The following is a 20,202-nucleotide window of genomic DNA, read 5'->3' as shown; positions in this document are numbered from 1 at the left end:
TCCGACATATTTTAATGCTAAAAAGAGACGTGCATAATATGGGTTATTACTGGAATATTTTTCTAAAAAATATGTGCGCTACTGACTTTTTTTCTCTTGCTAGCTAATTAAAAGAATGTAAAAGATATTCTGTAGATTTCGACCACCTTGATAAGATTAATGCAATTTAATTAATTTGCCTTAATCCAATTTTAATAGCAACCTTTAAAAAAAATTATGTCACTAACTTGTAAAAATGTCAAATAAGTACTCATTGATTCCTCACTATCACTGTACACTGATAACCCGTATGCACGTCCCTGGTCAATCTCTTGGTACTTTTTTTAACATTAAAATATGTAGCACTCATAGTAACTTTTACCCTCCAAATTCATTCTAATCGTTAAAAGCACTTTGAAGGAAATTATAATAAATCGAAAAAAAATGAAGACTGTAACCCAGGGGGTTAGGTTGAAGTACATGACCAATTTCTGTACACCAAAAGGCAATGAATGCCTCGATTACTCGAATATAGCCCCGCAATGCCCCTTCCCTACTCAATCATGCCCGACAATGCCCCGTATTGCCCAATAATGCCTCGTATTGTCCAACAATGCTCCGTATTGCCCAACATTGCCTGAAAATGCCCCCTAATGCAATATATATCTACCTCTTTTCATTTCATGTCATATACTAGAGTATATTATTAATAACATAATAACAGATATACATAAGTAGATAAATAATATAAAAACGAAAACTTTAATACTTATATGTTAGGTAAATGTTTTTAAAATTTCCATTAAACTAAAACAAAGAAAAGTTTTTTAAAACTAAAACAAAGTTAAACGTTTCTTTAACTAAAGATCTGGCAGAAATTTAAAACTTAAAACACATAAGACATTTTTTAATAATTTTTATAAACAAAACTCCTAATTTGTGGTTTGGTTGCGGTACACAAAGTAAAGTTTGGTTTGGTTAAAAATTAAACTTTTCTTAAACTAAAGATCTGACAAAAACTTGCCCAAACTTGCTTTATACTTAAAATACATAAGATATTTTTTTATATTTTTTACATTTTCTTGGATATACTTTTCAGTATTTTTTTTAATAAACAAACTTCCTAATTAATTACTCTACAGGGTATCCCTTTTAAACGATACCACTATTGCAGTCTCCGAAATGAATCGGTTAAATCAGACAGAAGTTGCCTTTTTCGAGGCCCATGCAAAAAAAAACACGTTAAAGTGTAAACGTTAATCCTGTAGTGCGATCACAGTATGAAAATTAAAACTGTAAACGAGAGTTAAATGTAAAAAAGGCCAGACAGGCCACTTTTCCCTAACCGACCGTATAGCTCTTTCCATTTTGGAGATAGCCATAGTGGTATCGCTTAAAATGAACTGCCAAATACATACTGCGATAATAACTCAACCACTACATACTCCGAAACAATAATCAAACTGGCTGGAGCTAGAGCGTTGACCCGTTGCGCTGACGACTGCAAGCCGTTTGAGTGTTGGTGACGTAATGACGTAATCAAAGTGATGGTGGGAGGATGCGCGCGCAATATATTTAACTTAAATATTGCACCACATTGCCCTTTGAATGCCTCATATTGCCCAACAATGCCTCACAATACCTTGTATTTCCCAACAATGCCTCATAATACCCCCGCAATGCCCCACAATGCCCCGCAATACCCGACAATGCCCAATGCCGACAATGCCCCTAGGTTGTACACCACAAGCCTCATGTACTTACTCCCTGCTTTAACCTCCTGTAGTTACGACACAAAGAATCGGACCAATGTTGATATGAAAAAAAAACTTACTTTTACGTGAGGAATATCCCCACGAGAGGTAGCACATGTTTTTTGAAACACTCTGTATAGTTAATGGTTCCCGAGTTAACCGACGTCTTCTAGTATTGAACCATCCTGTATATATTCCTAGCATGTGACAATTAACACCGAGAGTTAAAAGAAGCTAAAATTTTAATATTATTCTACGTGATAGCGTCTTTCTTAATAATAGTTGGCAGTAAATAAAAGAATGTGAAATAAAGTAATATACGTTGGAATAAATAATGAAAAAAATTATATTAACTAATAACTGAAAAGAAACAAAATCGGCGCATTTTCTTAATTTCTGTAGCATGAAGTACTTACGTTATCTCTTGAAAGTAGTTTGGCGTATGCAAAATGGGGATTCCATTTGGGCTGCATTATAACAAAGTTCATAATAAATGATCTGGCTTTATTTTTACACGAAAACAATTTAAAAAAATAAAATAATAAATCAGTGATAATTTCGAAATAAAGAATGAGCCGATTTTTTGAAAAATTATACGAACATTGAAAGAAAAAAATTGAAATAAAAATGCTGTTTCGTAATTACCAAATGCTGTTGTGAGAAGTTGCTTCCTCGGAACACTCTTTTGTCGAACATAACATTGGAATAATTTATTTCCCTGTAAACAATAAATAATAATTATAAATTATTAAAATAATAACTGTTTAGGTTAAATTCACTCAGATGCAAAAAAAACGCAACGGAGAAATTTTTGGTCAAATTTAGAGTATTATATTTTTGTTATTTTTAGCTCTATTTTCATGAATTTTTTAGCAAGTTGTATATAATTATATCAACTTTAATTCGTAAACTCGGTTTTTTATGAACTTTAATATTTGGCATATTACACAGGGTTAAACGAGAGGTTGTTTTTTTACCTTAACTTTAAAACGCCCTGTGCAATAATTTCGTGTGTAAATTTTCACAAAATATAATTTTACGGTCAGAACCATGTCTCTTGAGCAGTTTGTTTTTTTGATCATGGCAATATATCCCTTGGTGAATTTTTAAGAGCGAAATGAACTTGCCACCAACAATTTGCAATTTTTTCAATTATTATTTCTTTTTGAATATGACAAGGCCGCTTTGGTGATTATTGTGAAGTATATACTATATGAATATTATCTATTATGAACTGCCCATCATGTTCGATGTTGGGAAAATGTTTGGCGGGAGGTTTAGAGGTCGCGAAGCGGTACCAGCTTCATTAAATGAACTTCGCGTGGTCCTTAAAGAAGAATGGGAAAGCATAACTCAATATGATATATGCAGCCTCAATGACAGTATGAACGGACCGGACGTATACAGGCAGTTGTAGCATCCAAGGGAGGGAATTATTCAAAGTATTAAGGTATTTTTTACAATTTTTTTCTGTTTGTATACTTGAGTATTACAGATGTTTTCTTAATACCGTTAGTTCTGTGATCGTTATGAATGTTTATTAAAACCAGGACTGTATCGTTAGTCTTTAACGTTTTCTTTTAAATTTATTATAAAGTATCAGCAATGCAGCGTAATGTGACGTTATGACAATGGTCACCAAAATCATCTCGCTATATTAAAAAATTACACCAAAAAGTAATGATAGTATAAGTAAAAAATTGCAAATTGTTGGTGGCAAGTTCATTTCGCTCTAGAAAATTAACCAAAGCATGTATTGACATGATCCAAAAAACAAAATGCTCAGAAGACATGGTTCTGACCGGAAAATTTTATTTTAAGAAAATTTACACACAAAATTATTGCACAGGGTGTTTTAAACTTAGGGTAAAAAACAACCCCTCGATTAATCCTGTATAATATGCCAAATACTAAAGTTTTTAAAAAACTGAGTTTACGAATTAAAGTTAATATATTTATATGCAGTTTGCTTATTTTCTAAAAAAATCATGAAAATAGGGCCAAAAATAACAAAAATACTTATAACACTTCAAATTTGACCAAAAATTTCTCTGTTGCGTTTTTTCTGCATCTGAGTGTAGATATATACTACCAATGAATGTATTAAAATATAGATATTAGCACGTTTATAGCATATCTTTTATCTACAAGGTGGCCCATGAGTTCAAGTGCATCGCATACTGCTTCAAGTAGTGTTCTATTCGCAGAATACTATGCTGAACCCAATTTTAAAACCGTAGCAATATACCGGGTGCGTCTCAAAAGTGGCTCACCCCTATAACTTTTTTTTCAGATAAAAAACCGGAAATGACTACAACTTTTTATTTTTAAATGGCACCTTCGGTATTTTTTTACTTTGTTCCGGAGAAAATGGCACTCTTTGAATAGAACGACATACCATATTTCAACTTTTGACGTTGTTGCTTAAAAAAATCGTATTTTAAATTTCAATCTAGAGTGCCATGGCTATGTTAAAAACACTAATTTTTAACTAAGGAGCGTTGGAAAAATAGATATGATTGTCTAATGTTTTTAGTGCCTTGTCCTGGCCGGTTAAAAGATGCCCAAATCGTATTTTTAAGCATATCTCAATTTTTTCAAATGGAACGAGGGTGGCTCATTAGCATAATTGAAAAAAGCATTTTTACGAATAATTTGCTATCACACACTATAATATTTCTAGTTAAATTGTCGTTATGAACTGTATGTTTTTTACATTTACAATTTGAAATAAACTATATGCGAGATGTGTTATTCTATTCAGAGTGTCATTTTCTATCGAATAAAGTAAAAAAAATACCGAGGGTGCCATTTAAAAATCAAAAGTTGTAGTCATTTCCGGTGAAACAGAAAGTGACCGAAAACAATAATTGAATACGTCAATCATTCCTAATTTATGTGATATACAAACATACCATATTTGATTTTTTTATCTGAAAAAATAAAAATGTCATAGGGGTGAGCCACTTTTGAGACGCACCCTAATTTTCAAAAAAAATTCTAACGACATCTTGACAAAATGGCGAATGCTTTATTATAAATTTGATTTAATAATTTATTTTCTTGTCGTATTTCGATTCTTTGTCAAAGGCAAAGGCTTCCCTATGGCTCTTTGATACTGTAAATTGATTATTGTTAATAAATAATATATTTAATTCAGTACCTTATCAACGATCTATTAATAAACGAGACGGTAGGAAAATACATTGAAGAAGTAACATTTATTTTTGATGGGCTTGTTGCTAAGTATATAATAAGTACGTCTAGGTATTTTCCAACTATTTTTAAATAGTTATGTATTTAATACAGGTACATATTTCTTTATTTATAAAATGTATTTATTTACCAGTAACATGCTAGTTTTTTTAAAATTAAAAATGCTATTTTTTGTGAAAATAATATAGAATTTAGTAATTTCATTTATTCTTCTATAATGAGAGAACTACCCAAATAATATACCTCATCAATCTTTTATCATCTGATTTTGGTAAGCTAAAGCATCAGGAATACCATCTACGAATACCAATAAAAGAAAAATTAGCAGACTCTGTATCTATTTTTGTTCGATTTATTTGGTTTGTTTAAATGTCATTTGAAAAAATTTGGTTGAAACTGATTATACAGGGTGAGTCTTAAATAAGTGCAAATATTTTCAGTGCTGGTAGATTTCGATAAAAGAAACATATTTTCTGTTTACCGTATTTCCAGTCCGAAATAACCGAGTTATTTTACATTGAAAATTTCCCAAAAAATGAGTTTTTGGTTAAATTTTGAGAACCACTAGATCTTTTCTGGGTTTTCTTCCTTGTAAAATATTTGCACTTTTTTAAGACTCACCCTGTACAATCGGATTCATCTCACCGTAAGAAATAAGAATCGATCATTAAATTATTTTTGCCTAACAGTGGATTTATCACGTTTTGCTCTCGGTTTTGTCTAATCGCATCTCTATATATTACATTTGAAGAAATTTGCTCCAAATTTTCCATTGAATGGAGAAAATTTTATATTTTATTTACAACCACATATGTAATACTGACATTACTGCCTTTTAAAAAAATTTGAAAGTGTCAAATTACCATGAAAAAAGCCTTACTTTAATAGGAAGGAATTATTGAGGTACTTTCGTGAGAAAATCCTCCAAGTTTTGCCTGGTAAAAATGCTAAACTTCTTTGGCTTAAAACCTACATTCTAGAGTTTTAAAAAAGCGACGAGTTTGTGATATTTTGATATGTCAGTCTTTTCCCTTAATTCTAGCACTGTCCGTATCATGCTGTACGTAGCCCAAAAAGTAGATGGCTTTTTCTGCCTTGCCATGTCGCTAAAATATGCCATCAAAATTGTCTCCGAAACAATATTCTTAGAATTTCTTTCGGCACACCATTTTTCGTATACTTTCAATGCTATTTCATATCGCCCCCTACTTTTCTCTGGAAGTAAACTGGCTTCTGCTCTTTTTGCAGCTTCTGTAAGTTCTGGTGGAGTACCAATATTAAAGTAGTCTTCATTATCAGAACTTTCCGACAACATTCTGGCTTTCTATGTTATATAAATTCGAAAAAGCGAACGAGAAATTCAAACCTGTCACTTAGTTGTTTGTTTTGCTGTTGAAGATTTGCGCCATTACAACCACTGGTACCGGTAATTATAGATATGGAAATGCCAAAACAGAAAACGACAAATTTTCCCATATTTATTTTTTTTCAAAATAAAATACTGTCCCTATTTTATAATTAATAATGTGGTTGTAAATAAAACAGTATACAAACCTCCGAGGAAAGTTTTCATTATTGTTTCGAGATTTAGTTAATCTCTCGACAGTAATGAAACACTTCCCCCCTCGGTATGTAATATACTATTACATGGCGTATTTACTTTATTCGCTCAATAGTCGCCGTCCAGGTCACGTCTGAAATAATTATGAGAGGACATTAGACATTAATACGGGTTAAAATTGGTACCGTTTCGACTGCAGTTTCGATTTCTGTCGTGACCAACTACCACTGCAAGTTCCTCAAACTAGGTTAGTTCAATTACTTTCGGGCTAATGATAGACGTAAACTCTGCCGATGTTCCAGATTTTAAATTTTAATGACGACTTTCTGTCGGATGTCAATACGATAAGACGTAAACAATTCTGTTCTGATTTTTATTTACAAAATTTTGTGACATATTTTTTTTCTGGGTTGTGATATTCTACCCATATAGACATTTAGGTACACTCATGTGTTTTGACCCAACATATACAAGAAAAATGTAAACAAACCGTTTGTTTTCAGATTATTAATCCTTACAAATTATAATCCAATACAATTTTCGAAGACAGTTGTCTCAACAAGAATACCTTGCCAAGTTGGTTTCTGTTTTCAACAATAAAGCACCACATTAGTCTACAATTTCTCGTTGGTATGGAGAATGTAGACGTGGATGGCTTAGTCTTAGCGACGATCCAAGGAAAGGTTCACCAACTACGGTAGTCACCCAGGAAAACGTCGATGCTGTTTGTAAGCTGATCCAAGAAGATCGACATATCACATATCGTGAAATTGAAGCATCACTGGGCATCTCAAAGACAACAATTCAACAAATTTTATATGAAGAAATATCTGTAAAAATTAGTTTCTCGTTGGATACCGCATCTGTTGATGGAAGAACAGAAAGCAATTAGAGTCAATTGTTGTTAAACATTTCTACACCTGTTTAACGCAGGAAACTCAAAAAAATGTTTAAAGTATTATCAGTGGTGAAAATAAACGTGAATCGGCTGTTTGGATGTTCCGAGATGAACCAAAATCTTCAAAAATTATCCGTTCTCGAAGAGTGTCCAAAAAGGCGATAGCGACATTTGTCTCAAAAGAGGGTTATGTAGCAGCAAGTCTTCTACAAGATCAAGGAAACATTACTTCTGTTTAGTACATATCTCTTTGTTTGCCGGAAGTAATTTGTCTCAAAAGAGGGTTATATAGCAACAAGTCTTCTACAAGGCCAAGGAACCGTTACTGCTGTTTGGTACATATATCTTTGTTTGCCGGAAGTAATTGCTGACTTTCGAAAAACCAACCCTCAACGACAAATGATCCTCCACTAAGTTCCCACACAACTCGAAAAATAATTGAGTTTTTAAAGCAATAAATCAATTTTGCACAAATCAAGCAAATTGTTGGACCATCCTCCACACAATCCCCTCCCAAAGTCCTAACGACTTTTTTACTTTTCCAATAATTAAGAATGAACTGATGGTCAAAAGTTCCAGTCCCCAGAAGATGTAGTCAGTGCTTTCAAAAAACGCAATTTTGAAGAAACGAATAAGCGAGTGGAATAACTGCTTGCAGAATTGGTTCCAACGGATACCACAATATCCACCGAAAAAATAAAGAACATAACGTTTTGTTCAGATGTATCAGTCACCGTTATCAAGTGTGAACTAATCGTAATCTTCAGCTACTGAGCTGATATACCAGACCAAACCAATTACCCGTGACGAAGTTGGGTAGTAGTACGTGTGATAGTATCTAGTAAGTCCTCAGTAGTCAACCGTAAAAAAATATTTTCTTGTTTGAGAAAAAACACACCTTCAATCAAATTTCGTCAAGTTATACAAAATAATTTTTTAATTTTCCTTTTAAAATAAGTTATTAAAATATTAGGACACAAACACAAAAAATCTTTGATATGTATTATTTCTTCTTAGGTATCACTAAACGTCGTAATGAACTTAGTAAAATATAAAACAAGATGTCTGGTTAATGCAATTATAAAACAGATATTGAAGAAGTGCGATTAAAGAGCTGCGATACAGACTTTCCTCTATATCAATTTCATCTTTGTCATTAAATAAATAATTGTGATAATGTTTGTGATGGTTTAAATAATATGCATGTTTTCGTATTTTACTTACACAATACGCCGTTAAATTTTAGTTATACACAAGTTTACATATTCATAGTTTTATAGTTTAAGTATTATAGTGTTAGAGATAAATAGCTTATCGTGAAATTTTATAAATTTGGAATGTGTGTGTGCTCCCTAATATAAAAATAAATGTCTAGACCTAAATTCGATGGAATACTTTTTACGATTCAATAAATTTTATCGGACATTTTTTGTAGTCTCTATTGAGAGGTTAATGGCACCGATAGAGAGAGCTCAGTAGTTATTGGCCATTACGCTGCTAAAGAAACAAACAGTAATTAATATATTAGATGGTGCGTGTTGTACATTCTTATATAATCAATCAAGAAAAGAATAGTTGATTTTATTACTAGTAATTTTATTGTTTTTTGACTTTCTAATATCCAGAATTTATGAAAATTAAACTTTAAACAAAATTTGTAGCTGGATGTACAAAACATACTGAATTAAGTTCCTTCTACATTTCTAAATTAATAAAAGCACTGTAGGGTAACAATTCGGTCTATAAGGACTAAATTATTTGTCCCTTTTTATCTCTGTACCCAGTACGTTGCACCAGCTTGTCCTTGATAGGATGGGAGTAAATAATTCCTCGGGTTCTAGCCTTGATTTTCAATATAGATAATGTTGCTTGCAATCCAAAGCTTAGCAGTGACATATTATGTTTCAGAATCTTTATCACAGAGTCTGCAGCAAAGACTTCTTTCATACGGTTGAGCTTGTTGAGATAGCACGACATGTCATATATATCCTGTTGTAATCCGCACTTTATCCCCATTAAGCATTAGCAGTTGCTTTGTGGTTTTAGAATAAGATTCTTTGTTGATGGCCTTTCTATGGCTGTGCCCCTGATTTTTTTTCCAGTAGACGTAGACGGTTTGATTTTCTCTGATCCAGAGTTTTACTGCACTATGGTGTATCCATTTGGATGGGCTTTGGACCAAGATAGGGTTCTAATGATACTTGCCTTGCTAGTTTAGATACTAGGGGGATTTTTTATTGCCTTGGATGCTGTTGTGATTTAGTTTGGTTGTCTTTATGTTAGAGTGCTATGTATACTTAGTGAAACTGATGAATTCGGAATACTTTAAAAGGTAATGTAAATAGCATCCCAAGTAGCATCTATCTGACTTCGAAATAAATCTGGCCTGAAGCGACGTCAGAGTTTGTGCAAATTTAGGTCGGGTGCTGGTGATACGACCGGTGACGTCGCTTTCCTATTAAAAGCGACGTCGTTGGATCCGAGTCGGTAAATCCAACGATCTGTCGACGTACAAAATAACAACGTACCATTTTTATTAATTTCCCAACGTCGTTCCCACGTTGGCTTGCACGACGTACATACTTGAACTAGCCCGACGTCTACCCGTTGTCCGAATAGGACACGTCTCACTGATAATCCCTAAAGTAACGTCCAAAATTATATTTTGTTGTATATGTTTATATTTATAACCTAATTTACGTATCTCTATTTACGTCCGTAAATACAACCCATTAAGTAGCATTTGCGACCTAATGAACATCATGAACATAACCTAATAAAAAGTTTTTGTAAACAAACTTAATTTTTTTATTATGCCTAAAAAACACTAAAAAGGCATTTAGACATTCATCTACATTTTACAAAAAGAGGTCGAGGCTTTTGCAAAATAATAATAGTAGTAGTGATATCTTGCCTCCACCCATAAATGCTTTTTATCCGGAAGAGATGCTGCATTACACTGGTGCATCTTAATTTCATTTTTTAGCTTAGGAAACCAGCAGACCCCATCCTCCTCCCACATGTGAGGTTAGGCTTAAATAAGTGGCTGCCCATTTTTTTAAGGAGAAAACAAAAACTAAAATATAGTTGCACAAATCCACAAATCACTGATATGCAAAGTGAGGTTACGTGGCGTACCTAGGAATTATATACGTCATAATACGATTGCTGGTCGTCCGGTTTGATGACTTCGGTCGTGTGAGACGACTAATGTTGGAGACCCGGTCGGAATTGGTATATCGGTAGTTCATATTAAGTCGGACACAGAAATCCGCCATTCTTAACAAGTGTCCGATTGTCAGCCATTTTAAAATCGTTTTTTGTTTTTAAAATTTATATTCACATTTCGATTTCTAGTAGAATAATATTGATAAGGTTGAGTTTGGGGGGAACCACAGTACAGTTTTATGATTAAACCAGCTAGAAAATTAAAAAAATATTTTGCCAGTTACTTTTTTGTAGATATTTTTATTTCATAAATCTACCTAATTTTGAAAGCGCTCGTTGTTTTCCGGAGTATTTTAACAGATATATAAAAAAGTGACTTCCATTGACAAAACTGATGTCTGGATTAATGATTCAGAATTATTATAATATGAAATTAGATAGGCACTTATAGTTATATTCGAGAAGTGATTATGAATCCATTTGTAATTAGGTAGTTTGGTTAGGTTTTTATGAATTCTTGGTAACGAATATGAAACCAAACGTAATGTAAGTGCTTAGCGACGAATTTTAAGTGACTAAAATCCAACGTAATATGACGTTGGTAATTGGTAGAATTACATTCCCTATTAGGTCAGATACCGACGTCGAGGCGACCCGAATCTGTATTCCCCATTTAGGTGCAAATAAGGGTCGTCAAGCGGTCGAACCGACGTTGGTACCGTCGGGTTTATTGAACGCCACGTATATCCGACGTTAGATAACGTCCAAATGCTACTTGAGATCTCTCATTCATTTGTCATAAATTTGCCGACATTAAACTGTTTGTATTTTTGTAATGGACTATCATACCAGTCCCGAAACGTCGCCCCCTAAACCATTCACAAAGCCTGTCTCTTGCGAGATTTTTTGGTACGCTAAGTGTCGGTTCTGGACCCATAAATGGGAGTCTGCACCAGTTTAGCCCAGGGAATTAGCACGCTCATTTCCCTCTAGGCCGACATGTCCCGGTATCCATATTAGCGACACTTTGTTCCTATCTTCTAATATATTGAGTAGTTTGTTACAATGAAGAATCGTCATAGACGTGCTTTTCGTTACCTCAAGTGCTTTCAACGCGGCTTGACTATCCGAAAATAAATTATGCTTATTATTTTCCCGGTGTATTGCTCTTCTACCAGCAGTTGCACACAGGTTTCAATAGCATATAGCTCAGCTTGGAAAATTGTGGTGTGTTTTCCAAGACTGTGGTAGATCTCAGTCTTTGGACTGCTGCAGTAAATTCTTGCGCCAGATCCTTTATCGTTTTTGGATCCGTCCGGATACCAACACATTTCCGCATCTAATAAGCCGTTTCTCGGCTTATCCCATTCGTCCCTGTTCGGAAACAGGACGTTGTGGGTGCGCGTCAAGAGTTGGATTGGTGGTGTGATCCGAGACCATTCCATTTGTCATAAATTTGCCGACATTAAACTGTTAAGTAGTGATTAAATACTTCATCTTTTGATTGAGATGAAGTATTGAAGGTGGTTTATTTGTATGTTCAAAGGTAGCATGTATTCGTTAATACATGGTTTAATTTGGTTGAAGAATTTCATGATTCAATCAAAATCGATGGTATATATTGTACAGTTTATGTGAAAAGTCTATGACTCTTAACATGAATAAAATAAATAATTTAATAATAACAATAATAATATTTAATTCCTTAACAAAGAATCCTAGCTCACAACATTTTACCTATATCTTTGCCTATATGTACTTACGAATTCGTAAAATGTGAAATTAGAAAAAAAACGAAAGTTGATAACCCAGTAAGATAATAAAAGTAAAAATGTAGGTTAAATTTCACATACGGCGTTATTTAAAATATTCATTCTTTATAGTTTAAAATTACATACTAGTAAAACATTTTAGACCTTTATTACGAGGAACAGGGAATTAATAAAGGGTTGCCTGCTAACAAGATAACAATTTATCATACTCATTTTTGACATTTGTAAACTTAAAACATTTCAATTATTTTCTTTCTTTAGATACTTAAGTTAAATCATTTTTATTCATTTTATTGGAACTATTAAAAAAAAATATTGTTCCTATAAATTAAAAAAAAATAGTCACTAGTCAGTATGTCTTAGTGAATATTTTTAACACTAATATTCTAAATAGTGTTTTTTTCATATACAGGGCGAGTAATCGAATTGATATAGAATAAGTGCAAATATTTTGAGGGGTAGTGTATTTCGACCCCAGAAAACACGATTATGATGTTTTTTTCGCCAAAAAAATTTCTCAATTTTTTTTTACTTTTTAATTAAAAACATAATTTCTTGATAATATGACAACATAGGTAATAGATTAAATTAAGAAAGAAAACCCAAAAACATCCAGCGGTTTACAAAATTTAAGCAACAATCATTTTCAGCTGGAGAGGACACAAGCATAGAAAGGCCTTCATCCAAGGACTTAATTCTAAAACCACAAAGAGACTGTTAATGCTCAGTTGGAATAAAGTACGGATTACAAAATATCTCTTGACAGGACGTATGGTTGTCAAGTGTTATCTGAACAAGCTCAATCTGTATCAAGGAAGTCTTGCTGTAGATTCTTCCATAAAGATCCTGAAACAGCAGAGCACATTATACCGTGCTGGCAACTGTTACTTTTGGGTCGACATTTACATGTGTGGAAGTAAATCGCATAGGGATCTTATTAAGTCGGAGTGAGAGAAATGCGACCGACTGACGCGACGTGCGACGCGCGACGGTGTGCTGTTGCGGCGTTGACGATACGCCTTCCCCTATCAAGTAAAGTAAAATCACGATCGCAAACCGCTTATTTTTAAAAGACTTTTTTTTTCAAGAGATAACTAGATAAAATCATTAGACATGTTTCTGAGCATTTGAAATGGAATTATAAGGATATCGTTAGCGTGTCATTTTTTTATAACGAACAAACGTCAGTAATCGCGATAATTTAAAAACTCAACTTTTTAACACATAACAGGCCATAACTCAAGAACCACTTTAGATATTGAAACTTTTTTTTATTTTCAGGATCGGATATTTTACAATACGTTTACATAAGAAAAATTCGATAAGGTTGTTTTTTCCATTCAAAAATTGTAAACAATCCATCCATTTACTTTTAGAGCATAGCAATTTTCAGTAATCGTGTTATTTTTTTATTGATAAAGATTTTCACATACTGTCTATAAAGAAAACACAGCAGAAATATTAACAAAGTTCTTGAAAAAACTACAATCTATTATTTCTAATAGATTTCGAGATATCGATTTTTGAATTTAGAATTCTAATAGCGCGACCACTGTCGAACACCCACTCAATTCCACTTATTTTTACCAAAAATGCAAGCGTTTCTAGCTTGCACTTAAAAAAATTCAAGCTATAGGGAAAATTATAACGACTCGTTAATAAATAAACAAATTAATTATTACGAGACGTAATTAAATCGTGAAGCTGAACCCATGACGTACACCTTTCCCTAAAACTTTAAGTACTGACAGAGGTTTGGTTTGCTATATCCCCTTCCACGTCTCTTAGCGATGTGCACAGTTTCTCGGTTTATTTCATTTAATTGCTTCCTTAGTAACAACTCAGAATGTGACAATATTTAAGATTTAAAATGAAACGCTCAGAAAAAAATTAAATTTATTAAAAAATGTATTTTTGCATAAAAGTGTGAGGCTACTGTAAAAGAAACTTACTGATCATTCTTTTGTGCAGCTTCGATATCATCTATATTTAATCCAGCCACACTTCCAATGATCTTAGCAGCTGCCAACGCAGCAGCACATTTCTGCACGTGCACAAACTTGGCTGGACTCCTATTCAATACTCTCGGCTGACTGGCATACGTGAACAACTTTTTCGCATCTTCTTTCTTGGCCTTGGACGCCTCCAATTCTTTTGTACATTTTGCTAGTTCCTTATTAAACAATTTTTCTATTTCGTGAGGTGGCTCTAAAAAGGTTCCTTTGGGAACGGTGGTGACGAAAGGCTTGCGGTGCTTATCTACGTGATTGGTTTGGTAGATTTTCTTCGTTTGTTTCTCTTCCTTTTGCAGTCGTCTTAGTTTGGCATCCAAAGTTTTGGTGAACTTGGAGTCCACCTAAATATTTAAATAAAGATAGTGATTTCTGGATTTTAAACCAGCATTGGTCAGCCAATGTAATTTTTCAGGACATTGAAGCATATGAAATCAAAGTTAATTAGTATTTGTGTAATAACGTATATCTTTCAATCAAGCTCGCGATTTTATTTAGATAAGAACAATTAAAGTTCGCAATTAAGCGTTGTAGGTTAATTAAAAATCATAACTCAGTTCAAGTGAACTTCATTGCATGCACGCTTTCAATAAAGGAGTTCTCAGTAAACAAGTTATTTTTAAATTGTTTTATTAAGACTCTTAATTTAAACTATACGCTAATCGATTTCATTAGTTTAATGTCTATGCGGGTTGTTTTTGTGGGCTTGGAATAGGACTGAACTTTACAAAAACTAAAAATAATACTTACATTAAACCATACGATCGAAAAAAAAACGGCGTTGATGAAAACGGCTGGGGAATGACAATCGATGATAATTTTGGCGAGCTCAAGCCACAGAGATCATTACTTGTCCGCCCGTACTCTTCTTTATTTTTTAATGGCGCTTATTGCCAGTTGGCTTTAGGAGGGTTATAATTTATTTTCATATTGAGTAAAAATGATTTTTAAATGGTGTAGTTTAAAATGAGAGAATTTTTTTTTTGAAACTAGATTTGTGTGTCTGAAAACGTTCTTTGTTATTCTTTCTCTGATTAGTGTTAATTTTGACAAGATTTATGTCAATTTTTAGAAAATGACGTCTAGAGATTGATCTCGACAAAATTATTATAGATTGTCGAGTAGATTGTCATTCCCAAGCCATCTTTGGCACTGTTTTTTTTCGGTCATACGGTATCTACATATGACTGAAACATGAATACATGGTGTCTGAATATTCCGATAACAGAACTACTACGTATTTTTGGAATCAAAATAAATTAACCCTCAACTGGCGTGGTGGGGTCTAGCGAACCGCAAGCACTATTTAAATCTCTGTAAAATGTTTACGTTTAACAATTAGGCCTCGCCGGCGCCGCGCCATTTACCTTTAAGTTAGGGTACCAATATGCAACTGTTAAGGCGCACTTGATTTTATCAAGTATTGTTCATACCAGCGGGGGCTAAAGTTTCATTGGGGTCTGTGTGGCACCATCACGCCAAGAATGTTTCATTATTAGGATGGTGGGTAGTCTAAAAAGTGTGCCTCACTGGGACGCTAATTTTGAGGAAGCATTAATTGAGTGGTTTGATGAACTTAAAGAGGTTTAAGTGAGATGAAGATCATTGAGACACTGTTTTTTCTCCGAAAAGTAACCATAACTCCGATTCTGAATCTCTTACTTATAGAAGAGAGAAAAATAAATCATCAATACTAGTAAAGAAAGAGATACTTATAAGAATGGTATATAAAAACCATATGTCAATGAAGAAATGACAAAAAACAAAAATCTTATGAATCAAATGTGCACGATCCATGTGCGGCAAATGCAGATCCTATATTAGCATGAACTGTATTTGAAAAAGATATGTACATTCAAGCTTTGCAGGTTTGTTGAAAATAATTTGTTTATTACTTTAGCTTCACATTTCAGTTGTTTGTACTTTTAATAATACGGTAAAATTATAAAATATATATGTTTTTAATTTCTATGTGTTTCTTAAGGACGGTCCACACTTGCTATATAACACTGCTATATAGCAAAGTTATATAACATGTTACATATTTTTTAGTTATATTTAGCAAATTTCGATGCTATATAACTTGCTAGATGTTATCCATTTGTAGTCGGTAAAGATCAAAAGATGTTGTGCAACATTGCTATTGTAACATGAAACAACGCGTCCACACTTGCTAAATTTCTAGTTTAACCGCTCATATTTACAGGGACGTGCGCGACAGAATCTTAGATATCTTAAACGATATTCTCTCGATGTTTTTTGTAAAAAATAGACGACGCGTCCCATCAATAAAAATTCGACAAATTTGCAAGTAGCCAATAAAATGAGTGGGCGGAGCGATTTGCGGTGACGCACTCGTCAAATCGACGTATAGAATATATTGCTGTTTATTTAAATGTTTTTTGTCCGCATTCCTTTCATAGACACAGATCCAGCAGACGAGACGTACTGTAAATTATTGTTTTTAAAAGACAGAAACACACCACGAGAAACAGCCGAGGCAAGTATTGAAAAGATAAGCTAATTGAGTTCAACTGTATCTAGATCTTGCTGGTAGGCTATGGCGGACTCAAAACCGCTTTTTTCTCGACTTTCTTTCCCTTAGTTCAAAAATAATTACGCACGCCGCTGCTGCGAGCTGAACCTCTTTCTCGCTAAAACGATTCATGACTACGAAAACTATAATGTGGACGGCTCCCGGTTTTTATGTTACATGTAGCTTGTTAAATAGCAATGTTATATAACATCAAATCAAATCAAATCAAATCTTTTTATTAGGCCCCAATATAAAAAATATATAAAATATAAACCATACTTTGGCTGACTAATAGCCTAATAGCCTAATAAGGAGTGCACCGCGATTACAAAACCGATTCACTGATTGCCAAAGGCATCAGTGTGGCACACTCCCTGTAAAAAATAACTAAACAGAATTTCATTTTCAATACAATAATATACCAACAACAAACAAACCCGTAAGAAAAACAGAGGACCACCGGCAAAGCAAAAAAGAAACCCCGAGCGCACAGAACAAAGCGTCTGCAAGACAATTTAGCAATGTTAAAAAATATATAAATACAATTTCAACACATACACAAATATTTTCCAAAATTGTAAAGCTGAGCAGTGAGCCAGTCAAAACCATATCAAATTAAAGGCCCGTTCACCACAGTTTGCCAAAATAACAAAAGATAAAAGATAAATTTAGAAATAAGTTCTATATTATATTCGATTGTAAAACCAGCAAATTATTCTTAACATATTTATTAAAATAATGTGATTTAAAGCATTTAACACTGATTGAAAGAGAATTCCATAATTGAGGCGCAAGAAAAGAAAACGATTTCTGAAAGCCAGCCGTCCTATGTTGAGGTATTCTGAAACGATGTAAGTTTCTTGTTACATGAGTGTGGTTAAAAGGAATAAACAATGATTTTAAATAAGGCGGTTGGCCAGTTTGTAAGATACGGTAGATAAATGTTAACATATGAAGTTTTCGCCTATTTACCATAGACAGAATATTAAATTGATTTAAATATGGCGTAATATGTGTATGAAATGAGATATTATACGAAAATCTCATGCAGGAATTTTGAAGTTTTTGAATGGATATGGCAACCATTTGAGTCAATGAAGAGCCGTATACCACATCTCCATAATCAAACAAGGACAAAATTAGCGAATTGCAAAGATCATATTTTGTATTCTGAGGAAGATGTTTCTTAAAATAAACCAAACCTTTTAGTCGCATATATGCAATTTTCAATTTATTTCTTACATGTATATCAAATTTTAAATTAGAGTCAAAATATATGCCGAGATTTCTAGCGTCCTTAACTATTGGTATTTTAGTATTATTAACACATATATCAAGATTGTCTGATAGATAATTGAGAATAGTCTGATTATTTCCAAACAGCATAATAAACGATTTGGATGCATTTAATTTTAGATTATGTTCCATTGAATATTTGTATATGTTATTAATATCTGTTTTAAAATTTTCTTCAGCTTGTTTTAAATTATCAGATGCAAAAGCACAGTAAATTTGTGAATCATCTGCATACTGTTGTAATGTAGAAAACTCATTTCTTTATTCATATCGGCAACATATAATGAAAATAGCAATGGCCCTAATATGGATCCTTGAGGAATTCCACATGTCATAGAAACGTAATTTGACTTTAATTGATGATTCCCCTGTCTTACTTGAACGCAATGCAGACGATTAGAAAGATAATTTTTAAAAAACGTTATAGAGTTTTCTGATAATCCGAAGTAATGGAGTTTAGCTAGTAACATATCATAATTTATAGTATCAAATGCCTTGCTAAAATCAAGCAAAGCAAGACAGGTGATTTTTTTGTCTTCCATATTTACTCGAATGTCATTCACCAGTTTTACAAGACATGTGGTTGTACTAAATTTTTTTCTGAAACCGGATTGACACTCTGGCATTATTTTATTTTCGGTAAAAAATGAAAATAACTGCTTATGAATATGTTTCTCAATAATCTTAGAGACCACCGATAGAACACTGATTGGTCGTAAATCATTAAAAGTTTTTGGAACAGATACCTTGGCTAGAGGTCTAATAATAGATTTTTTCCAGATATCTGGATATACGCAATCAAGTATGCAAGAGTTGATTATATTTATTAAAGCGTCCTTACAAAACGGTAAACAAAGCTTTAAATCTCTAATTGATATCTTATCATCTCCAATCGCATTAGATGATATGGAGTTTATTATAGTATTTAAAGTAGCATAATCAATTAATTGAAAATTAAGTTCATTAGAAAAAACATTGGAAAATGTGTTATGTTGGTAGAATTGTATTTTATCTGATGAAGTGCTGTCATCTATGTCACTGCAATTTGCAAAATGTGTGTTAATACCTTCTGCATTAGCTAAATCTGCGGGTATATCAACATTTGATTTGCTGGCTATATTAAGTTTTTTAGCCGTGTTCCAGAACTCTTTATTTTTTTTCATTGAAAAATCTTTAAAATAAGCAACCTTTTCTCTAATTATAGCATGTTTCGTGTAATTTCTCAAATGTCTGTAGTACTCTAAGCGAGTATCTTTCTTATCTTTTAAATAATTATTCCGAGCCTTGTCCCTCAGCTTAATTAATAATTAAATATTACTTGTAATCCATGGCATAAACGGTCTTTCACGAATTTTTTTACGTTTAATTGGGGCATGCTTATTAACGAGATACAAAATATAATCATTGAAAACTTGTAATTTTTCATTTATATCACTAATATAAAAGACTTGGTACCACGGTAATTGCACTGCGTCTTCTTCAAATTCATCAAGCGCAAAGCGTCATAATCTCTGAATTCGATATACTTTTCACAATTATTAAGGGTTTTTAGGTTAAATATAGAATACACCAAACAATGATCCGATAGTTCCTCAGAAATAGCCAAAGAATGGCTACAAATGCACGGCATATTGATATTTGCTATTATGACATCTATTAATGTTGATGAAGTATCGGTGATGCGCGTTGGTTGCGTAATATGTTGAGCAAGGTTGAAAGTATCAATAAGATTAGTGATTCTGGATGAAAAACGAGACTCGCCCAAAAATCTATATTAAAATCGCCTGAAAAATCACACAATCGTAGAACGGCACTGTCATACTCATTAGGTCACTTAAAGTATCGATAAAATTATCAGTGTCCAATGATGGCGCCCTATAAATATTTATGAATAAAATATGTTTCTTGTTTAGTTTAAATTTAATACTAATTATTTCACAAATATCCGTGGGAATATCAAACTGAATATTTTGATATTGAAAATGTTTTTTTATATAAATACCGACACCA

At 33.0% G+C, this 20,202-nt stretch overlaps 1 protein-coding gene across 1 annotated transcript in view; it reads right to left on the bottom strand.

The window, feature by feature from the left end:
• Positions 1 to 20,202, bottom strand: part of LOC115876791 (radial spoke head protein 3 homolog) — a 48,679-nt gene that overhangs the window by 23,196 nt on the left and 5,281 nt on the right. The window contains exons 3-4 of the mRNA XM_030892730.1: positions 14,301 to 14,704; positions 2,379 to 2,451 (exon numbers count right to left, since the gene is read on the bottom strand). Coding sequence (XP_030748590.1) covers positions 2,379 to 2,451; positions 14,301 to 14,704 — 477 coding nt within the window. The remainder of the gene's footprint in view (positions 1 to 2,378; positions 2,452 to 14,300; positions 14,705 to 20,202) is intronic.

The sequence above is a fragment of the Sitophilus oryzae genome, unplaced genomic scaffold (genome assembly GCF_002938485.1).
Source record: "Sitophilus oryzae breed Bouriz unplaced genomic scaffold, Soryzae_2.0 scaffold_1059_pilon_pilon, whole genome shotgun sequence".
NCBI classification, from domain to species: Eukaryota; Metazoa; Arthropoda; class Insecta; order Coleoptera; family Curculionidae; genus Sitophilus; species Sitophilus oryzae.
Note: the sequence above shows the minus strand (reverse complement) of the source record. Positions and strands in the feature narration are given on the sequence as shown.